Below are 25,802 nucleotides of genomic sequence, written 5' to 3' on the forward strand. Positions count from 1 at the left end.
CCCCCCCCCCCCAAAACATCCAGAGAGTTTATGAAGCACTCGGGGGGATGGAGCTCCAGCACAGCACTGGGTACCCAAGGATATTCCCTTCTTCCCAAATTTCAAAAGTTAAGAAAACACAGAAAATCGTTGTCCTTTCCCGGGCCCTTTGGCTCTCACAGGGGTCAGCCGCCGTGTATCACACCCAGCGGCCAAGCGCTCGCCTCTTCCTGCCTCAACGCTGCAACAGCTTCTGCAGCCTGGATGCCCTGAGACATCCAGGGATCTCGACCACCCTCCCAAGCCTCCCACCACCCCAGCAGGTCCCTGCTGAGATGGTTTCTACCCCCCCAAAGGCAGCTGGTTCACTTCAAAACGATTTACCTCCAAGTGATTCCTTCGCCCGGGCCGCTGCTCCGCGGACGGAGCGTCACGGGACGCCGGCGGCGATGGCACCGCTCGCTGCTTCCCCAGAGCAGCGGTTCCCAACCTGAGCTCCACACCCCCCCCGGGGCCACGATGTCATCACGGGGGTCTGTGAAGGCTCAAAGCAGAGGTGGGGAAATCATCCAGCCCGGAAACATTTGGTCTGGCCCACAGCAAGCACTGCGCCCCCTTTTCATAGAACAGAATCACAGAATCATTCAGCTGGAAAAATCCCTCGAGATCATCGAGTCCAACCATCAGCCCAACTAGACAAATTTCTCCCCTACCCCGTGTCCCTTTTCCCACAGCCCCCTCCCCTCAAGGCTCCTCTCATGCCCCGATGCCCTGGTACATTCGGTGCTAGTCTGGTTGGTAGGACTCACTTTAACTAGGCAGTTTTTCTTTTAAAGACATTTTCTTAACCCAACAGCCCTTGTTGGGGCCACAATGGGGCTGAAGTCTGTTCCTCTAAGTGGGAGCCCTGGACCCACAAACAAAAATATGTAGTGACTGAACACAGACAAACCAGGGGGCAGGTGAGAAGAACTGTAAAAACTTTTCATTAAATTTTAATGTAAAAACTGGCATCGAATTCGGAATTAGCACGTTAAAATACCATAAAATGGGCCATTTGATCAAGAAGATTGTCGATGCTACTATTTTAAATTCATACGGAATCACTGCAATAAAGACACTGTAATACGAGTGTGTGCATTGATTAACTTATTTCCCCTTCTCTTCAAATCTGAAGACCCTTCATGAGAAAATTGGAATAAGTATTTGATGCAGACCAGTGCTCTAAATCTTGAATTCTTGGTGGTCCACGGCCACAAAAGGTATTCAAAGGGGGTTCATGGTGAAGGAAAGGTTGAGAACCCCTAGACTAGAACATCGAGACCAATTACCAGCTCACCCACCTCCAATGCCCAGATGCTCAAATTCCACAGATCCTATTCTCAAGCTTCATTTTCACATAATTGTCTTTCTCAAACGCCGTCTTTGGGACCAGTTCAACCATTCAGCTTGGGATTGTTTTTAATTGCAAGAACCATCAGTGTTTGGTCTAGAAACCCCCACTTGAAAACCCCCACTCTCTGTTCACGTTTCACAGATCCTGGGAAACATTAAGTCCTGCTGGTCAGTGGCCCAAACAACACACACAAACCACGTTGGCTTTGCTCTTCAGCTGGTGACTCTCCTGTGGAGGACTTTCACCTCCCGATACTCTGAACGGGTCACCTCAAACTTCTGTGGGATCTTTCCAGAGAAATAACAGTCACCAGGAACTCTCTCCTTACTACTTTCCATTTCTCTTACCTCCCAACCAAATCTACCATCTTCCAACCGCTAAAAAGTTCCATGAAAACAGGTAACAGGCTTCCTCTCCTCCTGTTTTACCTTCAGAGGTCTTGGCAGTGAGCTCCCACCAGCTCTTTCTTTCTGGAGGGCTGCTGCAGAGAAGACTGTAGCAACTTCCATTTCCCCCCCCAAGCATTCACGGCTCAATTTCACAGAGATCCATCCAGACTCCTCGGTGCTTACGCAGAGGCATCAGCCCGAGCACAGCTCTGGGAATTCTCCCACCTCAGTCTCATCTCACCCATGCCACGAGCTGTTCCAAGAGCTGGCGGGCTCCAGGTGGGTTACAGAGAGCTCGCACCTACTGCGGGCTGAAGCTTCTCCTCCAGGGACAGACACGGCAAAACCAGCAGATTTCAGCCACACGAGCTGGCCGGGAGGCATCTATCCCTCTCACTTCCCAAAATATTCAACCTTGTAAGTTGAAACACCCCACTAAGCTACTAAAAATAGTGGGGTTTCCATTACTTGAGGTAGAACAGTACAAGCCCTCCCTTCTGAGCTTCTCCCATTTCCAGAAAATACAGAAAACTCATCAATGACCAACACTGTGTCTCTGCTAACTTCTCTGGGCAACCTGCACCTGAACCTGCTCGAACGGCTTCTTATGCCCTTGCTGCAACTCCAGTCCAGACTAACACACTCCTTGTCACTGCAGGCCACCACGTCACCACCTCTAGTGCCCCACGAGAAGCGTCGTACGTGGCTTTAAAACTCACCTCAGGAACTGCAACGCTGTCACCGTCTTTGCCTGCTCTGTACTGTCAGTCCTTTGAGGAAATTACTGTGTCAAGTCCAACAACACCTAGAGAACCTGCCAGTTGTTATTTTAAGTGCTTTTGGAAAACCTGGTTTGTAGATGTTACGCCTATGATCTGTTCCATTTTCAGCAGACCTAGCTCCCGCTTTCTTCTTAGATTCTTAATTTCACTCAGGACACCAAGGTGCCTTTGTCTTTTTTAACCTGAGTAATTAGCAGGTCTTTAAGAGACTTGTGTTCTCCACTAACAAGAGAAAATAGATTACACAAATTAGAGAAGTTCTTTAGCACAACTCTGTTTCTTTACCAAAACAAAACCACACAGAAGATCCAACTTCCCTGAACACAAGAGAAGACAGAAGGTGGTTGCCTGCTGCTTCCAAGCCCACCCCTCCGGGTGGTTTCCCCATTTCCTATCAGGGCTCATTCACAATTGCTTCTGCTGCCTCTAATCGTTTTGTCTCCATCCACCACCAGAACAAAAATGTCCCCTCAAATGACCAGTACACTCCGCTGTATACCTACAGGGGATTAAAGGACACTGTACTAAAACAAAGCAGAGGTGTAACAGCTCGTTAAGCTGCTCTCTGCATGGGTAAACAGAGCAATATAACTACAGCAGAACAATTAGGACCCCCACAGCCAGGCAAGTCTAACTTCCCAAGCGCAACTCTGCAAGAGCCACTTACTCCAGGCCAAGTGTGCCAAGGCAGAACTTACAACACCCCAGCTAGGATATTTATCCTGCTATAAAGAACATCCTTTTGTAGACCAACCCCTAAAGAGGTGATTTCTGAACACAAAGGGGAAAGTCGTTGTCCCTCCCAACCGAAAAAAAAATCCACAAGTTATCCATTTGCCTAAATCACAGCCCATCAGCCAAACGCTATAAATGGGATCTAAAGTTTAAAAAAAAAAAAAAAGAATACTTTCAAAGAACTATTGTAGTTGCTCCTGTCACTCTTTAGGGGTTCAAACTCTTGTTTTATGTACTGTTCTTCAAGCACATGCAAGCATCATGCAAAAAAAAAAAACAGGCTCACAGCACAGCGCAGAAGAGGTGGTGCAGCTTGGAGAAGAATTATAAAAAAGTCCTTACTTGTGTGTGGGAAGGCTTAAAGGAATATTTCAGCACATCAGGAGCTGAATCACTGCATGTAGGTGGAGCCAGACAGATTGACAAGATCTGTAACTTGAAAAATGACCTAAGTCTGAGATCAATCATCTCGCAAAGTAGCTGACTGAGGGAACAACATATGGAGATGGCTCAAGGTGACGAGGCTCAATGTCAACATGACATGCAAAAACTGTATTAGAGGCATATGCCACAACTGACCAACTATTATATAACTCAAAACAGGGACAACTGTGACCGGCCAAGCAGCCTTTTTTTTTTTTGTTACCTTAGCATCACCACCAAAACCACGTTATCTTAACGTATTTCCCTACTACAGCAGCACACACACAAAAAAAAAGGCACTTTGGGTGAAGCCATTAGCATTAGATTAATGAAGAATCTAGCTTTCAGGTAGTGACTTCTGAGAAGTTGTGGGGCAGCCACTTGATGAAAATTAAAAATTAACTGCAGATCAGACAAAAGCATGAAAAGTTTTACAGCCCTTCAGGTCACTAAACCCTACAAAATGCACTTGATAGGCTTAACCAGGACAGAGCTGGACTCAAATTACAAGCAAAACCAAGTACTAACTTTTTAGTATTCATCTCCTTCCAAAAGCTCAAACTTGAGGGTCTACTGATAAGAAGACCCGTGATTTGTATATGCAAATGAAACCAGATTCCTACAGCTAAGCAGTTCCTGAATCTTGCCACTAGAGACAAACCACTTCGGAGTTGTTCACTGCCCTACTATTCCAATTCTGCATGGTCTCAAACTATTTCCATTTGTGACTCTGCAAGGTAAGAAAAAAAAAATCCACTAAATGTTAAGAGATTTATTTAATAAATTAATTTACCATTCTCATTAAGTATTACTTATTACTCACAGTTGTGTTAAATCAGCACTCATCAATCCTGAATTAGATTGCTAACCAATAACCCTAACAAATTCAAGTGTGATTTGGTGGGTCATTCTGAAATCCAAAATGGTTTTTTTCCTCCTCATTCTCACAAAGGCTCCATCACTGTAAACATCATTCAGCAAACGCTGTTCTGTGCTGTTCTCTCATATACTCCAGCTAGTCATGGGGTCAGACTGAAGGGTAATGGTTTTCCCTAATTAGTTCAAGGGAACAGAGTTGATCCCTGCTAATCTGAGAACAAATCCAAGTTTTTAGCTCACTGCATCCCATACAGGACATTCTTTTCTGTGCTGCAGAATTAGTACACCCCCTTCTCACGGCTATCTGTACACATACTTAAAGCAGGGAGCTAAAATATGCAACACTAGAAACCTCTACCAACCACAAAGGAGAAGTCTGGTATGAAGTAGTTCCAGCGTACACAGAAATTTCTGTTCAGAGTGACAGCAGCTAAGAATGTGCGTTTTATTTGATTGGGAACAAGTAGTACCATACAAAGATTTGCACGGGCATCTGGACTCCTGGAGACTGTTCTTATGGCTGTAATACCAAACAAATAAGATTGTCTGACTGGAGAGTTAATCCTGAAAAACTTTTTTTTTTTCCCATTAAACAACATTCTCCCACCACTTCCCTCCCCCGCCCCAAACATGTCATCCTACCTTCTTTTTGAGGACTGGGACAATCAAGTCTAGATAGAATGGGCTCTCTTTAAAGCAAGACAAAAAGGACATGACTCAGAAGTGCTGAAAGACTCATTACCCCTTCAGATGTTCTGCTTTACCTACCTCCTGCAAAGTAGTAAAGAGTAGGACTGGAAAAAAAAAAAAAAAACAACCAACTCAAGCAACCAGGTGTAGAGTCAGAAGGAAGAGCTGAGTGTGTGGGAAAGCTATCAGAGCCCAGGAACAGACCCAGACAGAAGGCAGTGAGAAATCTGGGTGCAGATGACACGGCCACGCTCCTTTTAAGTGCAGGACCTGGCATTTGAGGTCTCAGGGCCTCCTGGCATTTGCAACAGCTGCTCCAAACCCCTAAGTGCTGCTGGGGAGCCTGGAGGGAGCCGCCAGGTTGCTGTGGAAGAGCTACCAAGGGAGTAAGTTGCTAAAATACATTTCCACATACAGAAGCGTTACAGCTGTCACAAAGATAACACTCAACGGCAAACAGGAGGGAAGAAAAGCACGAATATACATCATAATGGTCTTAAAGGAACAATTAGAAGTTGATAAGCAGAATGCAAGGCAAAGTTAGATAGGGATGAAAAAGTATTAGGTCAGGAAATTCAAGGACAGAAGATTATAAGTAAAATCCAACAACACAAATAAGCCTGGAAAGAAAGCCTCAAGGTGAACAGCTTGTCTGTTCTGAAGGATAAAGTCTTAAACCAGGGCGACTGCTGCTGTACAGCTACACACCACATACTACAGAGAATGATCCTGCTGCTCTGCAAGAGGGTACAGCGGCGGCAGTGGATTCGAAGTCTTTTAAAAATATGCGGATGCAGCCTTGAGCTGTGCAACTGGGTGCCTTTCACAGGACTGGCACAAACACTGGTTTGACACAACAAAACTTTTAGCAGGACAGCTTGCTGCTACTTCCCTCTATTCTTCCAATTACCACAGCCAGCTTGTCCGACATTAGTTTTCAGCAAGACAGCTGTAAAATACATGGTGGTTGTTTGGGGTTTTTTTAAGCCTCCACTCATACTTGCATTCAACATTTTCTTACTTTACAGAAAAGAGCAGCAGGACAGTCTCTTAGAACTTTTAAAGATGCAAAATGATCTCAACCAGTAGCTGATGGACTAGCACTGATGAAAAGCTTTCCTTCAGCAGAGTCTGCCTTGTACACAGAGCCTTCAGTTGTTTCCACCGTAACTAAAATGTGTTTTACTGACACAAACACATTGCAGATTTGGAAAGTTTATTTCAGCTAGCCTCCTTTCGCCCGGGAAGCAGAACAAGAGCGTACACTTATCCGTGGATTATAACTTCAAAAATCTGTCTGACATCATATTAGCACTAGAAAACGACTTGTGGCCATGACAGCAGGGCCTCCATCCGGCAGGTTTAACGTGCCTGCATTCCCAGAGCCCAGCCATGTCATTCATGACTGTGCCCTGCCTGATGTGCTCAGTTTACAAGCAAGAAAACTCCTCCCCTTTTCTTGCTCAACAGCCAGTTCAGCAAGTTCGTTTTCAGATGTGAATCAAGCTAATTTTTCCTGGGCAGAACCACCTACAAAAGCTCTGTAGGCCAAATTCAGACTGTACCAATATCCATGCAAATTCATTATTTTTATTGATTGCACAAAATTTCAGCCAACTAGAATTCAGTAAAAATAACACCGGTCATACAAACAGGGAGATAATTACATTCCCTTTAACTTTGTCAGTTTTGCAAAACAAAGCAGAAAGAAAGGGAAAAAAAAAAAAAAAAGCAAGCCATCTTAATGAAACAGCTCCAACACACTTTGCACAAGATAAAATCAGAAGTTTTAAATAACAAGAAGTCTCTTTTAACAAAGTTATCTTTGCAGAGTAAAATGGCATTTTGAGGGTTTTCATCCTATCTACCAACATCAATGAAACCAGCTCTTCCCCCATCTCCTCCAACCTGTGCCCTGTAGAATTAGGCAGGCTGCTGCTTCCAGATAAAACAAGAAAAGCCTGACTGAGCATGACACAGCATAAGAAATGTAGCTTTTGTGAACTCAGGTAGTATGTGTCCAAAATTACACTAACAACGATGCAAAACCATAGCTGTGCTGGAGAAGATCCTGCCCCTTAGTGAAGCTGCATAAGGACCAATAAAATACAATTATCTCCAAAGAGGACTGAACTATTTCAATACAACTGTTTGTCCACAGAGCTTGCTACAATTGTTTTAACAGAAAATAATCAAAAGAGCTTACCACCGCAAACAGTGTGCAGGACAAACCTAAGGCTGTTTCACACTGCAGCTCCACATTACACACATTTATAACGTTTGAGGGCAACAGGAAGGTGCCGTTACCACTGACAGGAAGAATTACCAGTTCCAAAAGCATCCGCTCCAAGCAGGTGAACTCGATCTCAGACAGAACAATGGACAACACCACTGTTAATATGTTCTCATTGAGACAACTAAGTTTTGCCCCAATTCCACTCAATTACTTTGCTTAAGTATGTTCTTTACTAATCATCTGCTTAACAAGGTATACCTGAAGTAACAACTGCTTTCTCCATCCTGGGGATATATTCAGTGATGGCAGACCACTATATGCCCCATCAGTCACATCCTTGGCAGTAGGCTGTGGTAAGACAAACTAATCCAGTTATTATTGCAGCAACACAAGAAAAACATCAGGCTCATTTAAAAGGAGTATTTTATTTACTTACCTATCTTGATAAGCAGGTAAAGTTATTTAAATTTCTTTGGATGCCACAGGAGTCCTGGGTGCCTTTTTGGTACTTTGAACAATCACCTCTTCCATATGAATGAAAACATTAATGAACTTTTTAAAGGACTAAAGAGAGAGAGATGGGCAAGGAAAGCAGAGTGCTGAAAACAAAAAAGTTGGCACAGAAGTTGGCAGCAATTTAAACCTGATATTCAATGCATCAAAATATTAGTAACAACATCTCAATCACCGAAGTTCTGGTGCTACATATGCTTACAATATATTGAGATTCAAATAAAAGTAAATAAAGACATCACTAGATGCTAATAAGCAAGTTTTAAAAAAGAAATAGTGTGTTAGAACAAGATTGCCATGGTCAAAAAACCCAGCTCTACTATGGGTTATAAACTGCTAAGAGTTGAAATTCTAAGGACCGTATCAGCAATTTGTCAGGTCACAGGACTCTGCAGTAAGAACAAACTGGATTTTCACAAGTTTCACTCTGTATCCCCCTCTGCCAGGTCCCAAATATCAAGACCCAACTCTCAGAATGAAACCCACAACAAAAATGCTGGAATAACTGGAAGGGACATAGCACAAAAACTCCAGGTTAAGGGCTTGACGCAGACTAGAAGAATCTCCACTTTGTGAGAAACATTTAATTCAACACAATGAATTACAAGAGGACAGATTTACAGAATAATAACCATAACAAACTGTTCAAAAAGGAAAATAATTTTCACTGGCTGCAGTACCAGGTAAGGTTCCCCAAAGCAATACCTGGTAGAACAGCAGTAAAGTACAATTCAGTCTTCTTGCAGTACTCCAAATGAGCAGTATCAAAGAATTTTGTATTTTCAAATCTTTAAGAAAAGAGTTAATACAGTATCAATCACTTTGGCATGGGATATTTTTCAAGGAGCTTAAACCTATTGAAATCACTAAGCTGAACTACTCCCAAAGGCTATTACTTTCCAGGCAATTCCCCTGGACCCTTGCTGTCACTGCTAATCATTCTTACGTGATAAAGGCTCTGGGAGCTACTTTCTTCCCCAAGTTTTGGGATACCAACAACTTGTACAATTGGTTAGTGGCACAATATTTAATCCACCACTTTATACTGTACTCTCAGCTGAGACATCCACGCATGAATTATGCAACGGATACCCTAAGACTAAAATAACTTTTGCAACCTAGTCAACACATTCTCCAAGCTATAAACTCTCATCTTCCTCCCCTCTCCCTATCCTCCCTCCCCAGATAAATCCATTTTTAGCCACAAGTTACCCTAATATGCTCACAGATGTACTAGAAGAGACTGAGGAATCAATCAAGGTACCCATGGTGAAGTCAAATACTTATAAACACATTAAGGCAGGTTTCACATAATTTCATTTTTTGGACACAAAAATGCTGGTCACTTCACTGCACATGCAAATAAGAAAGATTCAATACTTAATAAAAAGATTTAAATTCATTTTTAGATATCAATTATAGAAAAATCAACCTTTTTCCTTTCTTGTTTTAAAAGAGGTCAGAACATTACTGCACACGAAAGCAGATGTGTAGACACACCTATTGGAATGGATCCCCTTCCCTCCACACACACAGAAACAGAGGTCAGGGTTCTTGGCACCAGAAGAGAAAGGAGGAAGTTTTCCTCATTGTCAATCAGAAATGAGTCATTCTTCCATCCCGAGTTGAGAAGGTCCTTCTGACCGGGCTTAACCAAAGCAAAATACACCCCCGAGTGAGTATATTTCTCTCTGAAGCTCTATTCGGCTGTGCTTGCACATACACACAACTCTGTATCAAAAAGATGCACAGTAGTGCATTCAGTGTGGTCGTGGAACTAAAAAAAACATGATTGCCATTGATGTAAGACCAATTCCCCAAGTGTAACTTCCCCTACTAATCAAAACCTCAGGTAGAAGAGGCACTGGCAGTTCATCTCTGAGACTACACTTCAAAGACCAATGTGGTCTTGCGAGGAAAAGGAAATTCAGTGACCCGAATTGACACACGGAATGACAATCCCCAACATAAAATGACCTCCCTACAGTCTGGTACAAACAGGTAGCCTACAGCAGAGTAGCCAAGGAGTGAAACAGCATCTCTCTCTCACTTGTCTTAGAGAGAAAACTGTTTCTATGGGTCACTGTTAAAGGTACTTTTGATAGAAAAGCTTAAAAATGTATCACCTATCACTGACCCACAACAACAACAACAAAAAAGGGACAGGAAATTTGGTTCCTAGTATTTTCCCTCCCGCCATTTTATATTCCTTTATTCCCTCCCACTTTTGCATTCCCGATTACCCTACCCCTTTAGAAAAAGGAGGGGAAGTAGAGTTTAGTTAAGTTCCATCTTCAAAACTACCCAGCAGTTAATGAACCATCAGCTTCTCAACGTTTCCTGAAGTGTACATCAAAATGCTCATAGGTACAGTTGGATTGTTGGTGCAATTTACTCGGCAGACACTCTTGGCTTTGTAAATAGTTGTGCTGACCCTGCTGATAGGGTTTATACTGGGAATTCTTAGATGGAACTCCCTAGGAAAAAAAAGAGAAAAAGAGATCTTGTAAGTCAGTAAGAACTTTTTCTATCTTTGTAGCAAGTGAGCCCTGAAAAGAATAAAGAACCACTATCACAACATATCCATGTTTTTATCCCATTTATCGCCTTCAGCAGACAGTTTGTTCTGGTTCTTTGCTGTTGCCAGACCTTTGTAGTAGAAAGGAATGCCAGATATTCACTGTCCAAATAAAGCTACTGTTAGTGATGTGGTAAAACAGGAAGATATAGAGCGCCCAGATATCAGATGATATCTCCCAAAGGCCAGATTTCACATTATAATCAACCTTCCAGCTTGAAGGATCGCTTAACATAAATCACTCTTCCTTCTACCTGACATACAGCTGCCACTCCCTCCAAAGCAGCTTTGCTTTTCTTCTGCTGTTCATCCTAAAAAGTCATTTTTTTTTTCCCCTCCACATTCTTAGTTCTTGCCTAACGGGCTCTGGAGTGAATCTAATGAAGCACCCAGGGTACTGGCTATCCTATTTCAGTGACAGAACACTAATTGCTTTTCTTAGGCTAAAACTTAAAATGATCAAAAATTAAAATCAGTGAGTTCTGTTTTCATCTCACTTCATGAGCTCCACTGATGATGCACGGAGTGCTCCTGGCTAGGGTTACATCAAAGGCACACAGCAAGGAAAAGCTCTTTAAGGCAACTCCTGATGGTCTATCTGCAGAAAATTCTTTCTTCTGCACTGCTACATTGTAAAGATTCATTATTCAGAACTAATTTTGGTTTACAAGACCATAAAAAAAAAAAAAAATCTAGTTGCACCTTTAAAAAGTTCCACTGCACAAGTGAAAGTCAGAGAAACTTGAAAACAAGCAGCAAGCCCTTTGTGATACCTTTAAGGGATGCACAATGTAAAGGCACATTTCTGTGATCCTGTGGTTATACTGTTACACCATCTAAAACTTTTCAGATGTTTCCAGATTTTTAATCTAAACATGCTTCTGTTACTTTCAGTTTATAAGTTCCTGCCACATATAAAGTTTTTAGGAACTTCCCTCTTTTGATGATCAGGTTGCCTTTTTCTAACTTTCTACAAATATTTTAAAAATTCCACAAATGTGCTCTCTAATATGCCCTGCAAGAAAACACAAAAGTGAGAGAAAAGGCAGGTGGGGGAGAAGCTGAGTCCGTAAGACAGCAGCTCTTCTTTCTGCCCACAGTGTCCTCTTGCCTATTGTAGGAAGTAATAAATAAATAGGGGAAAAAAAAAAAATTGACCTCACAAGACAAATTTTTAAGAACTGATCCACTTTCAAGATCGAATCCTTCAAGTGCTTACAAAGACATTCTGGTCACACATTTAGGCCTGAAGGCCCAGAACACTCCATGACAATGAGAGAACTCACCAGACATCGCACACATCAAAATATTTCATTTTTTCCCGAAAGCATTGCTACACCACCTTTAAAAGTGCACGCTAAAAAGCAAAGATTTGTCAACATACACTAAGATTCTTTCTGAAAACATTTCTGTCTTCAAGAAAGTACAGTTTAAGGTGAGAAAGGATGCCATCACACTACCTGGACTATACATTCTCCATCTCCTGGTCATGGTCCTGCTCCTCCTCCTCCTCTTCCTCTTCTCCTTCTTCCTCCCCTCCTTCTTTCTCTGAAGGAGCTTCCCCATCTCTTGCTATTTCCTCTACATGGGCAAGCATGTCAGCCATCAGGGCTTCCTCCAGCCTCTTTCGCACCTGCTGCACCAGTTCCTCTTGCTTCCTGCCCCAAATCAACGAACACCGACATCAATCCTCAAAGCTGCCTCTCTCAAGGGAAAGGAATCTTACATCCCTCACACATGAGGCTGGGCAGGCAAGCACGGCTTTGGAAGAGCCCTCTAAGAACTGTATTGTAAAAAAATTGCCTGGCATTACAGCATAAGCGAAGATGAAAGAAATACTTTAAAAAGTTGTCCAACATTTTCTATTACAAATCCTTAGCACTGATTGCACCATTTTTAATTCTGGCTGAAATTTGCCTAATCTAGCATCTGACTCAAGACTTTTTTTTTTTTTAAATTCCTGGTACTAATATTAATCTAAATAAATCAGCCTACCCTCCTCAGATTTCCAAAAATTAGACTAGACAAAATTAAGTTTCTGACCATTTCAATTTTTTTGCTCATTCTCCTTTTAAGTCACAACCTTAACTTTTACAGCCCCTTTTCTGTCAAAGTCATAGTAAAGTAAAGAGGTGACCAGGGGCTCGTGGGACTCCTATTTCAATCTCAGACACAGGAAATCATGAAGTTATAAACAGACCATTCTTCCTGGTCACTCATGTATAAATCAAGCACTAAAGTGTCATGCTTATCTGTCAAAACAAGTATTAACTTTTAAATGCTGTTAACGAATGCAAAGCAGTACGTTTTCAGGTTAGTGTCTTTGGTATATTCAGTTCTCTATCAAGTGCCTGAAACTGAATTTAACCAGTCTTGATTTAGCACTGTAATTCATTACTGGAAGCAAGCTACACCTAAATAAATTGCATCCTTGTTCACTGCCACTGCAGCAGTTGGTACCGTTTGGTCCTGTGCTGACACAAGTCGAAGAGAATCCAATCGCACTGTTCAGGATTTCTCCAATCCCTTCTTTATTTTGAAGTGACTTAATCAAGCTTACTCAAATCCAGACACCTTTTTCAATATAAGGAGACATACTCTGACACGAAAAACAATTATGAACCTGAAACCTCAGAGTAGCTGAGCATGGTCAAAATAAAAAATAATGGGCTTTAAGTACATGCCTGTATGAGAGCAGCTTTGTGTACTCTACTGATAGAGGCATTCAAATTAATTCAGCAAGCAGTAGTGCTCCATCAGACATGTAAACATACTTTTGGAAAAAAAGAAAAAAAAAAGGGGAGGGGGTATACTGTTTTACTACAAGAAACCTTGTTCCGAGACAGCAAGTGATACTTCAGGTTAATACCTAATATCTTCATCTGTCACCATAAACGCTTTGCAAAGTGGCTGTGAGGTGTTTAGCCAAACTCCAGGATTCTTCTCCACGGCTGCAGACAGCTGCCCAGTGATGGGCATGGTGCTAGTGTGCAGGGCACTAGCTATAGCAGAGAGAAGGGTTTCGTCAGTGCACCCGGGTCCAACCCCTGCACGTGGGAGGAAAAGCAATAATCAACGTTGCACAAGACAAAGAACAGCAAATCAGGACAACAGGCATTATTTAAACTTTAATGGCAAATCCCGTACTGTCACTTAGAAAGCTAACACAGCCTAAATGTCTATCCCAAACACTTCTAGCAGCACCTGTACAACTCCCTCCAAGGTTATTTAAGCCTAGATCAATCCCTCATTCTGTTACACAAAAAAACCACCCCAAATTAAGAATGGAAGCTGTTTCCATTCTGCTTCTGGAAAATGAACAACACAATTAAAAAAAAAAAAAGTCAAGCAGCTTTGCTTCAGTATCTCCTCAGGATGAAGGGCACCGGAGTCTTCCAGCCAGAGTACTAACAGTTCCTGCTGAAGCAGGAATGGCTCACAGCACTGAGGAGCACTGGAGAATGAGGAGGTCAAACACAATACCTCCAGATCACCGCTGATTGGTATCAAAATGACACCCCTGGAGTTAAGGGCAGACTCTGATTACCTTGTAAACCTTTTGGAAGGTCCATTGTTTTCACCAGCTCCTCTGCAATGTCAAAAGCATTCAGTCCACTTAATTTCTTCTCCCAGAAGAGCTGACATCAAAGAAAGCATTTATTGGCACAAAACAGAAATGGAATTGACAACTACACAAATCACCTGCTTACTATCAAAAGAGGGAAGAACGCTGCTGCAGACAATTTTATATTGGATTTACGACAGAAGGGGTCTGCCGTGTCTGACAGCAGGGAACAATCCGCATGGGCAATCAGTCCCACAACACTTCTGTCCTGATTTGCTGCCTTGAAAGAGACTTTCTTTTCTTTCAGGGACTGGTGCTTTCACTGCTTCTGAGCTGGAACAGCACGGCAAGGCTTGCTGACTTTCACCCAAGTGCACATAGTGTAAGACAGCCTTTTTTTACACTCCTATTCCTTTCTTGCTGTCTCACATATACCACAGAAGTTAAGGGATGCAAGAATTATATCCACACTCTTCCCAAGGCTAAAGCATTATTTTATTCCTCTCTAGCAGCTTCTCATGATAACAACCACGTCTAGTCCTTTCCTGTAACCTGAATCAAGGTTCTCCTCAAGCTTAAGACCATGTGAATGCATGGCTGGGTGGGGAGTCAGATACTTTACCTAGATACACTTTCAACTCTCAATCTACATGTATAAAGATGATCAGTGAATAGCTGGAGTACCATTCGTCTTGCAAAAAGCAATTTTATCTGGGTTTTGAGAATTTACCCCAAACAGCCCACTCACAATCTCCTTTTCACGCCTGTCAAAATATGAGAGCAACCGAACCCATGTTACTTTTCCAGTTACCAGCTCCCAACAAGGGGAATAAGGACAGTCACAGCCCACACAGGCTGGATATTCTTCAAACTGGTGAATTTTAAGCCAGCACATGATGGCACATAGCACTGCTTTCAAATTTTGAAGAAACATCTGGAATCTGCTGACCAGAGGTTAAAATATACTGCAGCCCAGTAAAATATTTTAAAACTGTAATTTAACAGACTCTTAGATGCATAATGCAGAGAAATAAGTAAGAAAGAGCAAGTTTGCTCTATTCTATGGTATTTAAAAAGAAATATATAAACCAATATGTATATATTATATTTTATATATTACATATTTATATATATACATACATATATACATAAAAAAACCTCTAAAGGACCTTCTCACAAAACAAGACTCTGATATTGTAATAAAAAAGGAAAAAGGATTACCTAAGGAAAACACAAGTAGAGCCTAAGAAGCTGCATTATAATAAGTAGTAACGTGAGCAGCAAAACAACACAGCTCAGATTACAACATCTTTGTGTACCGGGGTTGATTCTGCTGTGTAACAGATTGCATTCACACATCAATCTGCACCCACATATCAATCTCTTCCACAACACGGATACAAATCTCTACCCAACTCAGAGTTTTGCATATCAATGTCGTATCTTTAGTGTCCTCTCTTTTGTCTTAACTAGCCAAGGGGTTTATCGGAATAGCAACAACACTATGAACATACATGCTCTACTTCCTTAGGAAACCATGCTAAAACCCTGACAACCTGTTTAAAAAAAAAACAACAAAAAAACACCACCAACAACAACAAAATCAAACCTAACCACCAAACCAAACCACCCAACTCACTTTCAAATAGAACCTATCTCATACTTCAGAAAGGTAATTTCTAAGTTTGCAGAAGAGGTTTTCAGTGTGCAAGGTGGCTAGTTTATAAGGTATTTTTAAATTTTATTGAAATCACTTTCCCTCTTGGAATGATACATTTTAATTCCACCCGACCTGCAAGAGTTTAAAATGTACTGGTAACTGATAACGATGACAGCACCTGAACAGACTAACGAAGCTGAACATCTAGTTTCCCCAAGTTATAAAGATGGACTCAGTGCAGGAAAGGATTCACAGGCTCCCTGGCGTGATCTCTGCAGAGGCAACAGGCTGTCAGCTCTGAGTAATATTAATGAAATGAGAAAGCCTTCCAAAGGCTCCTTTGAACAGGTATGTCTTATTTTACCACTGCCCAGCTTCAAAGTCACACTTGTCCTAAGCACACTTTTTGCATCCCTTCACTAGATGAAATTAAGCTGAAAGATTTCCTTTAATTCTGATGTATTTCTCTTGTTTGCAAATACACAGTATGATAAGAAAAACACTGTGATTTTGTATTAATAATGACTTTCTAAGTGAATTTATGACCGTATTCAATACAGGTAGAGTTAACTACTAACGATAGATGCATCTGAAAATAGGCCCACGCAGGGGGTCCGATCCCTTGCACTACATCACAAATGCCACATTGTATGTGGTCTGCACAGGAACAGAGATTTCTTGAAACACAGAATTCTTACACAACTGGAACATTTGACAGTGAATATAATTACAATACAAATGTCCCCTAAAGTGGTTACAACATCTGTCTAAATTTGTAGACAATACTTAATTTCGGCATTAAGGAAACAAAGGTTTAACTACAACAGAATTGTAATCTAAACAAAGGTTGGATTCAAGTTATAAAACACAGTGCAGACAGCACAGTAACTCTATATTGGAAACGGGTTTTGTTCTGATTTTAAAAGCTGGGAGCCCTCTAAGTTACAGTTTCTGAAGCACCAGAGACTTCAAACTGCTATGGACTATTCGTTCAGCATCACAAAATGAAAGTGGTTTACTTTTGGACCCTTCCAACAGCAAAACAAGGAGTTTCTTCATTCTGGAGAAGAAGCTACTAAGATGCAAGCCTCACCTGCCGGGGCTGGTCCACAGCTTTCTGAGGATCACTCTTCACCTTATTGCTGGGATGGTTTGTGATCTTTGTGACGGGTTGTTTGAATATGGAGGCTGTCTGTCTGACAGGCAGTGCTGTGTTCAAATCAGGCTTGCCCTAAAAAATTGCAAATAGAAGAAGGGGAAAAGCCCACAAAAACGTTTCCAACTTGCTAAAATGCTACTACAGCCATAAAGATGTACAGCAGGGAAAGAAGAGTTCATGGACTTGAAAACTTGTTTGATCTCAACTATACAAGTTAGACTGCTAAAAATGCATAACCACGTTCAAATCTTGCCTTAGCCCGATCAAAATTAAACGAAGTGCTCACTCTTTCACGTTCTACTTGACATACTAGCCTCCTCTCATTCTACTTTATACACACTGGTCTTATCCCAATTTTGAAAGAATTTAGGAGTCAGAACACCGAGTTTGCACTTTGTAGATCACTAAAACAGAAAAGACTTCAACACGATATCTGTAATAACTAGAAAAATGATGAAGTGGGATTTAGAGACCATTTTGTGAATCCAGAAGCCATTCTAAACCATTCTGTTTAAATCCAGTAGTGGACACCAACAGACAAATTAATACAGCTGGAACCTTGATTGTTGTTTTGGTTTTGTTTGTTGTTTTTGTTTTTTTTTACCTTCGGTTCTTATCGAAACTCAAGTTTTTAAACAGACCTCATAACAATTAAGTTCTCACTCCATGACTGCATTTTACATTAGTGGAAACACAGAAAGACCATTTCTCGTTCCCGAGATCTCACATGCAAGCCTTGAAATGGCTGTAGGACATACTTTGTTCTTGAGGATGCAGACACTGCATCTGCTTAACATATTTATTCATGAGATGTAGAAAAGATGTATTCAGGACAAATATAATTCTGAACCATCTGTGTGCTAATCCATTTATAAGGCAATGATAACTATTCGTACATTTATTGAAAGGTCTGGGCAGAATTTTTAGCCTACGAGACGTGTGTTAGCTGCTGGTCTTGCAGCAAGGCATGTTTCTTTTAAAATATCACTACAGCACCTAGCACTGTAAGTGAATGCTCCAATCACACCAGTGATGATGATTCTTGACTGATTGACATTTTCAGAAAATAAGCATTATGTTATTTTCCACATTTAATGTTTAGACGCATAGACGTAAGCTATTGGGTTCTGAAAAAGCTTTCAGTATCTGATGAAGATGCTTAAGAATGACTTGAGCCAAACTATCCAGACAGGCAGTATACCAGTGTCATTGTAATCATGACTAAACCTTAACGATCAAAATTACCAGATGCCAAACACAGAGTCTTGTTTCGTTCTACAAATGTCCCTTGCCATCCCCTTGCCTCTTCAGCTTTTTGCCCACAATGCTTCCCCTCTCCTTACACCAATTCCAAATCCAATACCAGTGTGGTTATCTCCAGGGAGATGCTTGCGAGAGGCTGTGTTACCTCCTCATCCCTTGCTGCCCCATGCCACTCTTCCCTCCTCTAATTACGAAGTGCTTAATTTTCCCGCTACCACAGATATTGTTCTGAGAGGCAGTCTGGCCAGTACAGTGGCAGACGGAAAGCAGAAAGCTGCTGCTGCATCTCAAGTCTTACTTTGGCTTGGTTGGAACAGTCATAGCGCATCCTCTGCCTGTTCTTGTTCATTTTATTCATCAACATTTTTCCTGTGCGGAAGTCAAAAGTGCTCAGGTCCATTGAGCTCCCCAGGTAACGTGCCAGCTGGGGCTTACTTCGGAACTTTTTACCACTTGGGCTGAAAAAAACAGAAAAAAGAAACAAGGAGGGAAATTAAAACCCTCTGGACTTAAATATCAGCACTCGCTGCAACTAAGGAGAGGCAACTTTTATCTCCTTCATGAAAAATGTGTGCTGAACTTCCAAGAATGAGGCTCACATTAAATGGATATTACTACTTCCTTGTTAACTCCTTTTTCAGGATTACTGCAGAAGAGACAAATTAAGTGCAACCCACGTTAAAATGGTTTTATACATAAAGAGGAAGATTCAGAGCAGGTATAAATGAACATAGCATACTTCACACAATGACCAGCATGGGAGATAGCAGCACAGATGCACTTATCACTCAGTTGTCTCAAATCATAAATGCCCATTTTCAAGCATAATTTATTCTCCCAGCAGCGTTACATCTGACTAGCACCACAAATGTCTCCTCGGACTCCCCCTTTCCCCCCCTGAATAGCACATTCAGGTTTGATTACAAGTCTTTGATAGCCTTCTGAACACTTCAGGGTTACACAGGAGCAGGGAGAAAGAACAGAAGTCAGCTGCTGACAAGCTGCAAAGCAAAGAATCACAAAGCTTAAGTGATGCCAAAATAAAGGTCAAAACCTTGGAAAACTTTACATTAATGGCAAACCAGAAGAGAGATTCTTTTCAAACACCTGATTTCACATGAAAGACTACAACCTGGCAAGCAGGCACAAATTACTCCAACTCCTCATTGGTGGTGGGGTTTTTTAAATTATATAACCTTCTGCACTACTACAAAAAGCACTGCTAAGTAAGCTCTTCTAGTTTTTAATGTATAAAGCAGAAATAAGCCAATGTATTATGACTGCAGTGTAGAACTACAGACAATAAGCACACGTTCTCATTTAGCATCTTAACAATGCCTCTTTATTCCCTTAATTTCTCTCATTTCTGGTTTTCTACATCTTGCACTTGCATGTTCAGTCTTAGTACCCATCTAGTAGAAGCTCACTCCACATACTTCTATTATACTCAACACAAGTTAGTTGGTTGAAAGGCATTTTAAGACCAAAATGCCAGTTACCAGCCCACCCCTATTTATCCATTTTCTTCTTTTAAAGGGCAGTTAGTAGTGTTAGAACATTTTCAGCCATACTGTATGGAAGCAGGGTGATCTCCTCCCCAGCCTACACATACCCTCTGCTCTTGATGTACCGAGGGTCTCAGAACCTCCTCTGACAGGAGGGGGCAGAGAGGGGGGATGAGTCTCTGGAGCCAAGGCCCCAGCGCCAGGCCCCGAGGGAATGGCCTCAAGCTGCCCAGGGCAGGGTCAGGCTGGCTCTGAGGAAGGATTTCTGTGCAGAAGGGGCTGTTGGGCGTTGGAATGGGCTGCCCAGGGCAGGGGGGAGTCCCCGGGATCCCTGGGGGGGGTTGAAGAGTCGGGCTGAGCCAGCGCTGAGGGATCTGGGGGAGCTGGGAATGGTCAATGTTAGGTAAATGGTTGGACTGGAGGAGCTTCAAGGGCTTTTCCAACCCGTATGATTCTGTCATTCATCTAGAAGATATAATGCCACATCACAGTGAGACCTCACTAGTAGGTTGCCTGTTGTACACAGGGGTGGCACCCGTGAGTTCAACAACTCAATATCCAAGTGTTGAACTTCAGAGGATTACAAGAACTACCTACATACTAGCCCCTGTTTTATTCTACTGAGGAGAAAAAATAGTATCAGTCCAATTTATACCCGCTGGAGTCAAATCAAGACCAATGAGGTTCCAATGCTTTCTGAGGACAGTCGGAGCTCTGTGCTTAAGGTTACCTTCTGTTATTCCTGAAGCCAGAAATTCAGGCTACTTGTTGCAAGGTTTCTACTTGAAGGCCAAGAATAACTTGAAATAATAAAGTTGTCACAGGATGAGAGGAAAGAAGTGTTACTACTTCAACAGCATAGTTCCCACTCTACCACAGTGATGCTGTTCACACTGGTAAGATACTGACAACCTCTCGAGGGTTTTCTCAAAGGGAAAAAAAGCTCGGAGGAAAAAGCCTCTTTTCAACACATTATCTCTTTCTCTGAAGCTTTTATTAGGGAAAAGGTCTGAAAAAACAGCATAAGCATAAAATTTCTAGTATGGGACAGTGGGAAACGAATTTGTCAAAGTCAGACTGCATATGCAAAAAAAAAAAATTATTAAAAAACCCCAAAAGAACCAAAGTATTAAAAGCTCTCCAAAAACTGAGAGACAAGGTTAATATGAATTACACTAAACTGAAATCTGAAAAAGTCTCTTAAGGACTTAAAACCAAAAGGTTGTGGTCATCCCCCTCCCAGCCTAACTGTACCCACTCCCCACCACCACCACTGCTCAAGCATGAAAGCGTTCATGCAAACGCACAGTTAAGGAGATGGGGAAAATAATCCATCTTTAGAGGGAAGGGAGAAGAGGAGGAAACACTTTTATCACTGGTTATTCCTCAGCTGGACCAGTTCATTAGGGAGGGAGCTGCACAAACACTCAGGCCAGAAGATGACACAGAGAGCAGGAATAAGCAGACAGGAACAGAGACTGGGTCCAGACTCAAATTTAAAACCACTTTTTAAAAATATAAAAGGAGTTATATGCCTCAATACAGAAAGAGGAATAACCAACTCCAGCAGCTTTTAGGCCAGAGTCATCACTGCTGTCAGTAAAGCCAAGACAAACTCATGCTATATGAAGAATATGACGCTGCTTCCTCTTCCAAGATCTGCAGATCCAATTTACAGTTTAGTGTCTTAGTAATTTTTAAAATAATACATTACAGTGAATTGTGCACTTAGAAGCACAGCGTAACTTCCAGAAAAACAGAGTCAGACACACTCAGAGACAGTATTTTAAACGAACATAGCCCTTCAGCTTTCTCAGTATACGTTATAGGAATTTTGCAATGGATCTGAAAAGCAGCTCAAAGTCCACGTATGTCTAAAAAAAAAACCCACCTGAAATGACTCAGAGTCCTGTCTCTTCCTGGGGAAGCTTGGCCCAAAGGAAAAGCACTGAAATGTTCAGAAGAAAAACTTTTATTCTGATTATGTCTTGAAAAAGGCAATACCATACCAAGCTTTCTCTGGAACAATGGCAGAGCGGGGAACAAAGCTACAACTCAAAGCTGACAGTAAAGTTGCTCAGTAAACGCATACAGAAAGGCAGTGGGGTAGGTGCTCTGGAGCTCCTGGGGTCCCTCTGGCAGGAGCATCATAGGACACAGCCCCGGGGGGGACTTACAGACACCTGAGGGGGGGGAATAAGCCAGCCAAAACCACACAAAACTTGAGCAGCGGGATCGCTTGCTGCATGTCACCGGGCACAGAAACAGTAAAACAGCATTTATGAATTTTAAACGTTGATAAAATCCTTGTTTGTCCTTTCAGTATCACGAAATATGAAATTTATCTCCTGCTCCAGAGCAAAGGCTTTGCTCCGCGCTCCTGTTCGTGATATACAAAGGTTCTGAAGAGACCCAGAAGAGAGACATCTTGGTACAAAACTGCAAAACCCAACCTCTTCTAAAAAATCCTGCAGGCACTGATACCGTGCTGGCGTTGTACTTGGTTCCTGAATTAAGGTCTTTCACACTTCACCATGTTACGAAAAGCAAGGCAACTGCAAACTTGCAAACGATTTTACATGCTCATCCATCAAAAGCTCCAACTCATTATCTGCTTGGGCAGCCTGCCTCGGCGCTAACAAAACGACCCCGAGGAGGACGGAGGGGTGGTATGACCAAACCCAAGCCACCCTCTCTTGTTATTCACAGACTTTCTGGGCGCGGATTAAGCTGAATGTGTGGCAGCCTATTGAAGGGCCAGGGCTGCCAGGTGCCCGCTGCTCTCCATGTGCAGCTCAGCCTTTGTTTCCTGCCTTATATTCTTAAGGAGAGACCGACTGCAAACCCAGGCCCTCTCCCCTCCTCCCTCATTACACAAGTCTCCTCCCCTCCGCTCTCCCCATTTAGCCTACACAGGATCTGCACAACTTGGGAAAGCAAGGGACAAAAGACAAAAAAAAAGCCAGGACCAACCCAGACGTCGCCTGCGTTCCAAAGAAAGAGAGACAGGCAAAACCTGGGTTATCAACAGCACATGCCTAAGGTAATCAATAACCCAGGGGAATCGATAACGTATGCCCAAAGCCTCATTTCCTCAGTGGAGGGGTGACAGGCACAATGCAAAATGTCTCTCCTTCTCCATTTCAATAGTGATCCCTCCTGCATGGAGCCGGGGAGTCGCAGCCCACCCCAGCATCCCTCTGCTGCACTTCTCCGCCCAGGCAAAGCCCAGCACCAGGGGCCCTTCGGGTGCTGTCACCCCCCGACACCGCTCCCGAGGGAGAGACGATTCCCTGGGACACCTCACGCTGCCACCGTTAGTCCCCCTCTCTCGCAGCATCTTCCCATTATCCCTGGGTGCAGCATCGGCACCCAGCCCTGCCTCAGCGGCCCCACACTCCAACAGCCCAGGTCAGGCCAGCACAGACGTACTTGCAGCTTCCACCAGTGTGCACGTACAAAGCACCGGCGTGAACACACAAGCCCAGGTGACTGCTCCAGCTGCCATAACCCACCCCACGCCTTCACACATCCGTGCAGCGGCATCTCCCCGTCCCTCTGTAAGTGGGTGCCCTTGGCTCTGCACGAAGCAGCCTTGGGGCGTTGAGCTGTCCCTTGTCACAATTGTCCCAGGCATTATTTACACGCACGTGGAGGCCAGCAGCAGCGTCCAAGGGATGCTCCCTGCCCCACAGGGCAACAGGGTTGTCTTTGTTCAGTAACTTGGGCTCCAACCACACACACAAAAAAAACCCCAAAACAAAGAACTTATAAAATCTCTCAGATTTCCAGAAGCACCCCGCCCCTGAACAAGAAGCCGAGTGGCAGTCCCATAACACAGGAATGTTCCCAAATATAACCAGCCATTTTTACAAGGCTCATCTCGAGCACCATGAGAGCTTCCCTGGGGGAGCTGTGGGTAAAACAGAACAACCAAGAAAGAGCAAATCACAGTCTCAGTAAAACCATTCTGCTCCATCATTTTTTTAGGGGGAAAAAAAAAAAAAAGTATACAGACCAAAATATACTTGGGGGGATGTTAAAAATGTTTTCTCCAACTTTTTACACAGCTGCTACATAGGTAAGAAATTCACAACAAAATCACTGATCTGTTAAGTTTTCCAGAATACTGATGTCAGCAACTCCTTGAAGCAGAGACCAGCAGCGATCCCAAACTTCTCAGACCTTGGTCACAAACTTTCAGCAGAAAAGCCACACAAAGCAGCACTAACTTCTCCTTCCCCTAGGTGAGAACACCGAGTTTGAAGAGAGCGTCTGTAGCCAAAACTCTCTCAAGAACAGCCCACCACTTTCAAAAAAATCCCCGTTACACTTCCCTTCCTGAAATCCTGCACCCCTGCACCTTTTCTGCTCACTCCAAATTTGGGACCACAGGCCCCACCACAATGCAGCCAGACGGCCTCTTGGGTTTCCCACCTCTTAAGCCACAGACAGACAAGAGAACGCACTCCAGTTAAAAAACGTCTGCACAATCAACAGCTGGTAAACATGAGGTTATACGACCATTTCTAAAAATCTGCCCAGAGACACCTCAAGGAGGGTTTAATTTCCAGCCAGCAACCGGCTCACACAGATTCAACATCTCACAGGCTGAACACACTCAGCAAAACCCATTTGTCTTGTCGCCCAAAGCAGAACTCTTATTCGACAGAAACCTTCGTGCAGAAAGCATCTGCTGCTAGCGCTCAGGGTTACAAAAGGAAACCACCAAACAGAAAGCACCGGAGCCCCAAACAACGGTTTGGAAAAGCAGGAACTGCCACCCTGCCGCTGAGCACCTCGGCTCAGCGTTAATTCTCAAGGCTGGTTATTGCACACGAGAGAGCTCATTTCCAAAACCGCGCATGCAATTTTCCACAAACGCTTATTGCATCTGTACATTCAGGGTAACCGGACAAAAAAATCATCCAGGTAAACAACAGGCAGAAATAGCAGAGGTATTAGTAAACTGCCACACACGTATTTTCCACTCTGAGGTAATGCAAAATGCAACAGTAACCGAAAATTAGTGCAGCAGGGCCCTACTATACCTTTGATCTCTGTCCAAATTGATATAAAGGGAAAATCCATTATAATTTGGGAATAAAAATATGCTACTTCTCCTCTCTCGCCCGCTTTTTAAAGCTCGGCTCTGGGACTGCAACTTCACCAATAAAATAAGTTCTGGGAAAACCAGGGATCATTCAAGCTTTCAGCTGCGCCTCCTCCAGCTGCTGCCACCGGTCTTTCCTTCTCCCCACAGACTCCAACCCGCAGCGGTGGAGCCGGCACTTCCAGCTTTACGCTCTCGAGGCTGACATTTGCTGGTTCACTCACCACCCGGCACAGCACGCTTTTCTCACAACCCGACTCAAACAAAAAAACAACGAAACCGAACACGTGCAGAAGTTGATCGCATACATTCTGCCGACTAGAAAGGCCAGATAAGGACACCTGGGTAACTTCTGCTCTGCTCTTCCAGCTCCCGACGGACCCAAGTTTCACACATCAGCTCACGGGTGCACTGAGGCTGCCTCGTATGGGTGCAGGAAGGATCCATATGGCCCACCTACAGCCATATGAGACATACATTGATATTAATAGAAATCCTCCAGGCAGAGCAAGCAGCTCCCTGGCCATATGCTTCCCCCAACAGCAATACTCACAGGATAACGCATCCCGAGCCCTGCCCCGGCCTCTCATCTATAGCAACAGCCATCACCGCAGGCAGGCAAATGCTTCTTCCTTCGCCCTACCCCAAACTCCCTAATGTACAGCAAAAGCAGCAGATAGAGCCCCGAGAAGGCGGGCAACCGCTCTCGCCGCTACCCTGGCTACTTCGCAACCACCGTATTTATTTGACGTTAAAAAAAAAAAACCCAACTGTACACGCTCCAGGCACAAGCGGCGCTGAGCGGGGGAGAGGGGCTCCCGCAGGGCCGCTGCCCCCTCCCGCGGTGCCCGTCACCTCCCGGCGGGTCGCTGACAGCACGGCGGGGCGGGGGCCCGCAGCCCCCCAGGCCCCGGCGGCCCCTCCAGGAGCCCGCAGC

General features: G+C 43.3%; 1 protein-coding gene across 1 annotated transcript; it reads right to left on the minus strand.

Moving 5' to 3' along the window:
• Positions 1–9,410: 9,410 nt before the first annotated feature.
• On the minus strand, positions 9,411–21,700 carry MBD3 (methyl-CpG binding domain protein 3). The gene is made up of 7 exons (XM_026865224.1): positions 21,644–21,700; positions 18,546–18,705; positions 16,919–17,056; positions 14,148–14,238; positions 13,470–13,647; positions 12,061–12,258; positions 9,411–10,499 (listed from the first exon to the last, which is right to left on the minus strand). The coding sequence occupies exons 2-6, from the start codon at positions 18,645–18,647 to the stop codon at positions 12,066–12,068; spliced, it is 702 nt and encodes a 233-aa protein (XP_026721025.1). The 5' UTR covers positions 18,648–18,705; positions 21,644–21,700; the 3' UTR covers positions 9,411–10,499; positions 12,061–12,065.
• Positions 21,701–25,802: the final 4,102 nt, after the last annotated feature.

This window comes from Athene cunicularia (assembly GCF_003259725.1).
Source record: "Athene cunicularia isolate RWA chromosome 28 unlocalized genomic scaffold, athCun1 chr28_part2, whole genome shotgun sequence".
In the NCBI taxonomy this organism is placed as follows: Eukaryota; Metazoa; Chordata; class Aves; order Strigiformes; family Strigidae; genus Athene; species Athene cunicularia.

What these genes read in the sequence shown, in the direction of transcription:
- MBD3 (XM_026865224.1), bottom strand. Translation starts at nt 18,647, where the DNA reads ATGGACCTGAGCACTTTTGACTTCCGCACAGGAAAAATGTTGATGAAT. An exon ending in CTGTGGACCAGCCCCGGCAG is followed by an intron (nt 14,239 to 16,918) that starts GTGAGGCTTGCA and finishes CTTTGATGTCAG; the next exon opens with CTCTTCTGGGAGAAGAAATT. An exon ending in GTGACAGATGAAGATATTAG is followed by an intron (nt 12,259 to 13,469) that starts GTATTAACCTGA and finishes GATTTGGGGCAG; the next exon opens with GAAGCAAGAGGAACTGGTGC.